A 10890-nucleotide genomic window follows, 5' to 3' on the forward strand; every position below is an offset into this window, starting at 1 on the left:
TTTATACAGTATTTGTACACCCTTTACATTTTTATTTCAATGTTGTAATTTAATTTTTAATTCAATTTGGAGCAGATTTGTAACGTGACAGTATTAAAGTTTCTTAAGGGTCAAGATCAAATGATCCTCTCTTGCGCTGCATCAAGCCATCCCATAATATCCGTCATCACTTAAATTAATGCACGGCTCAGAGTAACTGTACAACATGTGTGTAAACCAATAAAAACACAATTATATAAAGTAATTATTCCATCACAAATAAATCGCTCAATCAAAGTGGCTGTGTCTATACATTCTCATATACATATACAATATAACATTTTATATTAATATTTAATATTATTATTATTGCCCCTGGTTCATTAATGCACTATTGTAATAAAGTAGCAGTGGCTGGGACAGATTTTAAGTATCTCCTCAAGATTAATCTAATCCTGTTTACATGAAATAAGCCGCTCGAGCAGGTTTAAGATTAAGGAGCTGTTGCTATGACAACAAGTCCAGGATGAGCTTCAGAACCAAACAATCCGAGATCATGTCAAATCATCAACAATCAAATCCGGCTAACTGAGTTAGCGACGTACGAAGAACGGGCCCATAGTCTCTATTTTAACCTGAAATACTGCAATAATTAAAACAAATATTACACAAAGAAAATGTTTGTATAATTTTCAATGGCAAAAATAGGCCATAAATATTGCATAAATATAAAAAAATACCATCAAATCATCTCAAAATACAAAATTACAAATATTGAAGAAAAATAAATTGCATTGGTTTTACTGGAGTGGAGGAAGTTTAATTTTTAGGTGTCCGTGAAGACGCCCAATGCGACCCCTAAAGGGTTAAAGGTCATACACACGGCCTGAGGTCATCACGGACACCGGAAAACACGCCTTTATCACGGGTCACGTGTAGTTAGGACACGTGTGAGAGAGTTAACCAGACTGACCAACCAATCAGGCACATCCTGACTCTGACATCATCAGATCCTGATACGGAAAATCATCTTAATGTTTAATTCCCTCGCCCTCATGTCATTCCGGGTCAATGGAGTCCAAATCCGATCCCAACACTTTCCCAGATATCATCTCATATCATATCTCATATCATGATGAGTTAACCTGAACTGACCAACATATCCCAGAACTAGAACTCAAGCACAGCCGGACATTAAAAATGCTTTTCTTACATGGTATTTTTGTCTTGTTTTCAGTCCAAATATCTAAAAAATCTTACATTAAGAAGCATTTACTAGACAAGCAAAAGTTGTTGTCTTGTTTTGGGGAAAAATAACTCAAAATTAAGGGAGTTTTTGCTTTGTGTCATCATAAGTTGGTCAGAAGAACGGAGGTAAAAAGCTGAAATTTACATACTAAATCTAAATTATGATGTCATAGTATGTTATAATTATGAGATAAGTCATTTAAGGTCGAAATTGACGTTCAAAACCATAATTATGAGAGTCGAAATTGACATTAAGATAAAAAAAACTCGAAATGATGAGGTAAAAGGATGACATTGTGACTTTATATGTGAATGACTCTTCAGATTTTCTACTTTTTATGCCATAATTTTGACTTTTTGTGTCGTCATAACGTCATAAGAACTACGAGATAAAAATACGAAATTGACAGAAGTCTAAATTATGTTAATAACATCAGATTTTCTACTTTTTATTCCATCATTTTGAGTTTTTGTGTAGTCATAACGTCGTAAGAACTACGAGATAAAAATACGAAATTGACAGTCCAAGTCATATGATTGAAGGTCGAAAATTGACATTGAATTAAATTAAACTGACACAAGATTCGAGATTTAACCAAAAAAATCTAAGTTATGAGATAAAAGGATGACATTATGAGTCGGAAATAAATATAACGCGCCATAATTTTGACATTTTGTCATTTAATTGAGATAGAAATTGCCATACTTAGTTATAATTGAGACACTGGGTAATAACTGAGATAAAAGGTTGAAATTTGACGCTGTAAAACATAATTTTGACATACTGAGTAATTTAATTGAGATCGAAATTTACAACAAAAAATTAAGGGAGTTTTTGCTTAAAATAAGCAAAGTAATCTGCCAATGGGATAAGCAAAATAATCTTGATTTCTGTTTGAATTAAGATTATTTTGCTTATTTTAAGAGTTATTTTAAGTTATTTTCCCCCAAAACAAGACAAAAACTTTTGCTTGTCTAGTAAATGCTTCTTAATGTAAGATTTTTTAGATATTTGGACTGAAAACAAGACAAAAATACCATGTAAGAAAAGCATTTTTTGCAGACCCGTGTGTGAAGCACGTGTGTAATTACACGAAAGGCCAACGCCTGATTCTAAAAGCATCTGCTATTTCGACACGTGTTTATCCAGAAGCCGAGCGTCTCCCGGTCACATGACCCGGAACGGAAAGCGGGATCACAAAACAAAACACGGCATGATGGGTTTTTTAGAAATGCATGTATTAAAAGTCTCTTTAAAACAATCAGACAGCTGTTAAAACGCTAGCCTGACATCATCAAACGTACAATCAGATTAGAATTTCAATGGTACATCACATTTGTTAAAAACGAAACAGAAGATCTGATTTGAGAGACAGTGGTTTTGTGGAGGAGTCCGGGGGCTTTGGTACCTGTATCTGAGGAAAAAGCCCAAAAGATTTATACCCAAAAGCAAAAACAACATCCTGTCCGTGTGGCTCCGCCCCCGAACCGTCCGAAGGTTGGCACTGGACTCTTGAACAGCTTTTGGGAAGGCACTCGTGTGGCGACCCGAGGGGAAGCGGGTTCAAGAGCGGCGAAAACAAACACTTTCACAACAAGGGTTTCCTATAGTCCTCAGGCTCCCTCAAGAGTCTCATGTGCCTCATGTCCACCATATTTGGGGTAAAGTTCCAGTTGTGAGTGCAAGACACTTGTGTTGACATCAATGACATCTTGGCAGAATTCCTGAAGAGATCCTCCTCATCCTCATCCTCACGAGGAGACAGAAATCCTCCAACACCTCCAAAATAAAATAAAACACAACTGATGAATGACTAGCGCTCGCCTCAACAAGTGCCTCATGTGTCGCTTCGTCTATATATATATATATAATCCCAGAACATTCAAGTATTCTGTCATGTAAACACTGGTTTAATATAGTCATGGTAGCACACTTATAGGAATACTGATGACCGCTGAAGGAGAACTGACCACTCCTCTAGGCCTCCGAGAACAAGCATACTTTGGGGAATCCGGACCACCACCAATCAAAACTAGGAGACGGCACATTTATGAGATAAAAGTCGAAATTGACAGTCCAAGTCATATGATTGAAGGGAGAAATTGACATTGAATTCAATTAAACTGACGCAAGATTCGAGATTTAACCAAAAAAATCTAAGTTATGAGATAAAAGGATGACATTAGGAGTCGGAAATAAATATAACGCGCCATAATTTTGACATTTTGTCATGTAATTGAGATAGAAATTGCAATACTTAGTTATAATTGAGACACTGGGTAATAACTGAGATAAAAGGTTGATATTTGCCACTGTAAAACATAATTTTGAAATACTGAGTAATTTAATTGAGATCGAAATTTACATACTAAGAGACTAAATAATAACCAACAAAAAGTCGATTAAAAAAAAATCTAAATTATGAGGTAAAAGTGTGACATTAAGACTTTTTATGTAAATGACTTGTCAGAATTTTGACTTTGTGTCATCATAAGTTGGTCAGAAAAACTGAGGTAAAAAGCTGAAATTTACATACTAAATCTAAATTATGATGTCATAGTATATTATAATTATGAGATAAGTCAACATTTAAGTCATTTAATTGAAATTTAAGGTCGAAATTGACGTTCAAAACCATAATTATGAGTCTCGAAATTGACATTAAGATAAATAAAAAAAACTCGAAATGAGGTAAAAGGATGACATTGTGACTTTATATGTGAATGACGTCTGATTTTCTACTTTTTATGCCATAATTTTGACTTTTTGTTTCGTCATAACATTGTAAGAACTATGAGATAAAAATACGAAATTGACAGAAGTCTAAATTATGTCAATAATGTCAGATTTTCAACTTTTTATGCCCATTATTTTGACTTATGAAAACTTTGACAGTCATAATTGAGATCAAAATTGAGTTGAAATTGCCATACTGTTATAATTGAGACACTGGGTAATAACTGAGATAAAAGGTTGACATTTGACACTGTTAAACATAATTTTGACATACTGAGTAATTTAATTGAGATCGAAATTTACATACTAAGAGACTAAATAATAACGAACAAAAAGTCGAAATTGACAAAGATTTTTAAAAAAAATCTAATTTATGAGGTAAAAGTGTGACATTAAGACTTTTTATGTAAATGACTTGTCAGAATTTTGACTTTGTGTCATCATAAGTTGGTCAGAAGAACTGAGGTAAAAAGCTGAAATTTACATACTAAATCTAAATTATGATGTCACGGTATGTTATAATTATGAGATAAGTCAACATACAAGTCATTTAATTGAAATTTAAGGTAGAAATTGACGTTCAAAACGATTTATGAATTATGAGTCGAAATTGACATTAAGATAAAAAAAAAAATTTTCAAATGAGGTAAAAGGATGACATTGTGACTTTATATGTGAATGACTCGTCAGATTTTCTACTTTTTATGCCTTATATTTTCCTCTTTGTGTCGTCATAACGTCATAAGAACTATGATATAAAAATACGAAATTGACAGAAGTCTAAATTATGTCAATAACGTCAGATTTTCTACTTTTTATGCCCATCATTTCGACTTATGACAACTTTGACAGTCATTATTGAGATCAAAATTGAGTTGAAATTGACATACTAAATTATAATGGAGACACTAAGTAATAACTATGAGATAAAGTTGAAATTGCCATACTAAATCTAAATGATATCATAATTTATTGAAATTTAAGGTTGAAATTGACGTTCAAAATCATTATTATGACACTAAAAAGTCGAAATTGACATTAAGATAAAAAAAAAATCGAAATCCTGAGGTAAAAGAATGACATTTTATGTGAATGACGCCATAATTTTGATTGTGTCGTCATAACATCAGCAGTTGGTCAGAAGAACTGAGGTAAAAATCCGAAACTGACACACTAAATCTAAATTTTGATGACATAATGTTGACTTGTCTCATAATTATAACATACTAAGTCATTACATTGAAATCTAAGGTGGAAATTGACGTTAAAAACCATAATTATGACACTAAAAAGTCGAAATTGACACAAAGATAAAGAAAGCTCGAAACGACGAGGTAAAAGGATGACATTATGACTGTGTGTGTGAATGACTTGTCAGAATTTCTCCTTTTGACGGCATAATTTTGAGCTTTTTCGGTTGGTCTCGCTTTACCAGAGCAGGTTTGTTCTCGTGTGGCGCCGGTGGCGTTCCGTACTGAACGGCAGAATGTTTGTCGTGTGTATGTCCTCGAGCGAACTTCGAGCGTCCGTTGGCCGTTACTGGCTCGCGGCTCTCTCGCGCTCGCTCACTCACCATGGCAACAAACGGCTAATCGCGCTCGTCCTAGAGAATCACGCAGGACGCGCAGCACTGGTCGTCCCCGTTCGGCGCCGAGGCGTAGTTCATCTGCCGCACGATCTCCGCGAACAGCTCGTCCACCGAGCCTTTATTTTTGGCTGAAGTTTCCATGAACGGGCAGTTCCACTCGTCCGCCAGGGCTTTGCCTTCCCCGGAAGAGACTTCCCGCTCGCCCTCGAGATCCACCTTATTGCCCACCAGGATCATGGGCACGCGCTCGTAGCGCTTGACGCGGATGATCTGGTCGCGCATGGGCTTGATGTCCTGGAAGCTCTGCTGGTTGACCAGACTGTAGACCAGGATGAAGCCCTGGCCGTTCTTGATGTAGAGATCGCGCATGGAGGCGAACTGCTCGGTGCCGGCCGTGTCCAGGATCTCCAGCACCGACGGCGACGAGTCCACCTCGATCTCCTTGCGGTAGAAGTCCTCTATCGTCGGGTCGTACTTCTCGATGAAGGATCCGGTGACGAACTGCACGGTCAAGGCCGATTTTCCCACGCCGCCGGATCCCAACACGACCACTTTGTATTCTCTCATGGCTCCTACAGCACGGGCAGTGTCTCTCTCGCGCGCGTGCGTGCGCGCTCTCTCTCCCTCTCGTCTGAAACGCGCCGCGTGCACCCGCTTTGAGCCGCCCTGCTGTTTTCAATCCGCATGAATCCCGTCAGAACTGTCCGTGTTCGGGCGCGGCCGCCGCTGCTGCTCCTGCCGCTGCTCGACGCGTGTCCTGCGGGGAGAACGAGCTGGATTCCGCGTCAGAAGCGCATCGTGCTGGAGCTTGTTCCGTGTCTGAGCTCCGCGAGCGATCAATGCGCCTCTCTCCACAGCTCACAGGCGCGCACTCTTCCTGCCCACCGCGCGCAGCGCGTCACGGGCGCACGTCACCGGCGTAGCGTTTCTTAAAGGCGCAGTCACGCAAACAAACAAACTCTGTTGTTGCGCAAGTCACAATTATTTACACAGAATGGAATTTCCATTTCCGCCACATACAGAAAGAAAAACAATCATGGTTTGGTCACTTATAATTATGACATACTAAGTCATATTTATGAGATGAAGGCAAAAATAATGACTTAAAAAGTCGAATTTTAACACACTAATCGACAAAAGTCCTAATGTTGACATAAAAAGTCCGAATTATGACATACATATACTTGATTATGAGATAACAAGTCAGAATTATTCTATAAAATTTTTTAATTATCAGATTGAAAGTCAAAAAGATGACATACTAAATTATAATTCTGACAAGTCGAAACTAGAACATATTTTTATGTTAATTTATATTATAAAAAGTCATTTAAGAGGTAAAAATTAAACATTGTGACTGAAAAAGCCCATTATGACATTAACAAGTCGAAATTATGAGTAAAAAGTCAAAATTATTCAATAAAAAGATGTAATTATGACATAGAAAGTCAAAATAATGACATACTAAATTATAAATGACATGCCAATCCAAAAAGTCAAAATTATGACATATTAAGTCATATTTATGAGATGAAAGTAAAAATTATGACTTAAAAAGTAGAATTTTAACACTTATTTAAAAAAATCTTAACGTTGACATAAAAAGTCAGAATTATAACACTTAATTGTGAGATAAAAAGTCAAAATTGTTCAATAAAAATGTGTAATTATGGCATATAAAGTCAAAATTATGAGTTGTAAATTGTAATTATGATGCAATGTCAAAATTATGACGACAACATTATAATTATGACATAAAAATTCGAGGAAAAGTTGAAATTCTGACAAATAATTAGATGAAAAATTGAAATTGACATCCTAGATGAAAATTATTAAATGATGAGATTAAAAGGTCGAATTTTAACACACTAATTGAAAAAAGTCCTAATAAAAAGTCTGAATTATGACATACTTGATTATGAGATAAAAAGTCAAAATCATTCAATAAAAAGTTGTAATTATGACATAGAAAGTCAAAATGATGACATACTAAATTATAATTCTGACATGCCAATCCAAAAGTCAAAATTATGACATATTAAGTCACATTTATGAGATGAAAGTAAAAATTATGATTTATAAAGTAGAATTTTAACTCTAATAAAAAACATAAACATTGTTGACATAAGAAGTCAGAATTATGACACTGAGAAAAGTCAAAATTATTAAATAAAAATGTGTAATTCTGACACTATATTCAATACTGAAATTATAATCAAGACGAAATTAGGACATATTAAGTCATAATTATGAGATAAAAGAAAATAATGTGACTTAAAAAGCCCATTATGAAATTATGTTAATTATGAAATTATGACATACCAATTGAAATAAAAGTCATAATTATGAGAAAAAAAGTCAAAATTATTCAATAAAACTGTGCAATTATGGCATATAAAGTCAGAGTTATGAATTGTAATTTGTAATTATGATGCAATGTCAAAACTATGATAAAACATTATAATTATGACATAAAAATGAGATGAAAAGTTGAAATGATGAAATCCTAGATGAAAATTATATAAATTATGAGATTAAAAAGTCAAAATGATGTCATTATAATTGACCAAAACCGTACGGATAGTTTCAGAGCAGCTTGACATTAATAAACAGGAGCAACAGCAATAATGTTTAAGTGTGTGTGTGTGTGTGTGTGTGTGTGCGTGCGTGCGTGTGTGTGTGTGTGTGTGTGTTCATGTGTTTAACCCTTTATAGGCTTGACATCATAACCTGACATTCCCCCAGAATATGAAGCGATTGCGTGTGTGTGAAGAGGAGTGTGTTATTCAGAGGAAACTCTAAGAGTGTGTGTTGTAGAGCACCACGCCCGGCTGCTGAAGTGTGTGTGTGTGTGTGTGTGTGTCGCAACGAGTGAGTCAGGCTTCAGATTGATCATAAACTCATGTTATATCATTTCTGCGGATGTTTCGAAACACTTCAGCGGCTCGTTAATGAGCCATAAGTCTGAGTTATGCTCATAAACATCACCTGAGATATTCATATCCCACTGGACTTCCCTCAGGAATGCCCCATAAAACCAGATCTGGGATTAAAGGGCCTGTTTTTCCTGTGTTTTTGAAGCTTTGATTGTGTTTACAGTGTGCAATATAACATGTGTTCATGTTTGGCGTGTAAAAGCGCAGTATTTTTCACACTATGAGCCTGAGGATTTCCTTATTCTATGAAGTCCCTCCTTCAGAAACACGGAACTATTACTATTACTAGTAACTATTTGCTATTACTTTTGCTGTTGTCACCTTCCTCATACCCCATTTTCCATTTCCATTTTTTTTTTTTTTGGATACTATTACTATCTTCATCATCATTATTTTTGTCATGTAAAATTAGTATTATTTATTTATTTATTTATTTATTTTATTTTTCTGGTTATGTCTGTTGTACTTCCCTACATGCTCCTTTATTCAAATATTTTTCCATTCCCACACCCAACTTACACTTACAGTTACACACACACACACACACACACACACACACACACACACACACACACACACACACACACACACACACACACACACACACACACACACACACACACACACACACACACACACACACACACACACAGGGCCGGCGTTTGCTATAGGCGAGCTAGGCGGTTGCCTAGGGCGACAAATGTGTTGGGGGCGCGCGCAGGCACCCTCTAGTGGCGCCCTTAAACTTACTTCCCATTAAGCATAGAATTAAAACAAGCGAAATAAAACATATTGTTTATTAAACATGATCATCCTTGGGCGCCCCCTCAGCCGCACGTTTAATTACTTAACCTGATTATTAGATTGAATTGATAGTGAGTATTGTCGAGCACAGGCGTTCAGGCGTTATGTCAGGCAAGTGCTCATCACTGGCGCGTTCTTCAGAAATGAAGCGTCTAAACCCTCGAGTGCACAGGGACGGAAAAAGAGAAAGGCAGATGATCAAAAGAAAGCCCAGTATAGAGGTAAGTCTTCTCATCTCAGCCATAAAGGTGTCAAATGAAATAAATGTACTTCGTATTATCGATATTATCAACTAATATTGGACGGCATTGGACATTTTATTGCTGTTACCAAGCTATCACTAGCTAGCTAGTTATCTACATATTTCTACGCATTTCACTGACAATAAGGAAATCCAGACGAGCCAAATTTTAATGCTGCGTCAATTTTGAAGGTGAATAGAAATGCCAGAAACAACTGTTCATCTTTTATTATTTAAGATAGGGATAGAGCTACAAGAACTTATATATTTTAATTTTGTAGTGGTAAGTTCAGTGTATCAATAATAGCACTTTTGTTTGTAGAGGGTATAGTTAATCCAGTTTATGGGTCATCATTTGCTTAAGTGTCTTTACAGGTGCTTAAGAGAGTTTTTGCACAGTTTATGGAGTTAATATTTGGTAAATATTCTTGAACATTCTTTCTAGCATTTGTGTATGACCAATTTATTGCAGTTGATCCTTTAAGTCTTAACTTTCTCGATTAAGTGTTGGAGTGACTATAAAAGCATTTTTGTTTGTTCATCCATAGTTTGAGTCTTAATTTGTTAAATATCCTCCAACGTTCTTTGTAGCATTTTTGTATGTGCAATTTATTAGAGTGTATTTAAGTCATAATTAGCTTTTTAAGTCTTGGAGTAACTATAGGAGCATTTTTGTTTGTATAGTTTTTATAAATACTTAACCCATTTGTGCCCAATATTTTCTGAATGGCATGTTCTGCATTTATTTTCCCCAGGTTTTTGTATTTTTTCTTGAAAATCGTATTTGAATCTGTGGCAACTATAGTTGCCGGTGGGCAAATATGTTGTATGCACCCCTTCAATGTCAAATATGTATAAGAGGAGAACATTTAGCATCTAACTCAAAATAACTGCTTTCAACAGATCAATCTTTATTCATAATCAAATTTATTATGTTTGACTAAGTATACTAAAAACTATAGATCTGTTGTAAGATTTGTTTTGTTTGGATGATTCTAGAGACCTTCATGATTATGTTGATATATACATATCAACAAAAAATACTTATTAGTAACATGAAAATATCCTTTCTTTGGGAGGGTTTGCCTTCGTTGTGCTCCCTGGAAGTTAATACTTTTTTTCTTTTCTTGAAATCCTTTATTTGGTTGTCTGCTTGTGTGTCATTAAGATATAAAACATGGATAATATCTAGAAAAATACTTACAGAAGGAAAATGACAAAATGACAACTATACACTGGCAACTATAGTTGCCGGTGGGCTTAACAATTAAGGGGGGGCGCAAAACTTAATCTCACCTAGGGCAACCAAAGAGCTAGAGCCGGCCCTGCACACACACACACACACACACACACATAT

General features: G+C 35.7%; 1 protein-coding gene across 1 annotated transcript; it reads right to left on the reverse strand.

Moving 5' to 3' along the window:
* Nucleotides 1-2443: 2443 nt before the first annotated feature.
* Nucleotides 2444-6430, reverse strand: rap2b (RAP2B, member of RAS oncogene family). Its single transcript, XM_079825078.1, has 2 exons — nucleotides 5538-6430; nucleotides 2444-3007 (listed from the first exon to the last, which is right to left on the reverse strand). Exon 1 carries the CDS (start codon nucleotides 6117-6119, stop codon nucleotides 5568-5570), a length of 552 nt encoding a protein of 183 aa, XP_079681204.1. The 5' UTR covers nucleotides 6120-6430; the 3' UTR covers nucleotides 2444-3007; nucleotides 5538-5567.
* Between the last annotated feature and the right edge of the window lie 4460 nt (nucleotides 6431-10890).

The sequence above is a fragment of the Gobio gobio genome (genome assembly GCF_949357685.1).
Source record: "Gobio gobio genome assembly, chromosome: 9".
In the NCBI taxonomy this organism is placed as follows: domain Eukaryota; kingdom Metazoa; phylum Chordata; class Actinopteri; order Cypriniformes; family Gobionidae; genus Gobio; species Gobio gobio.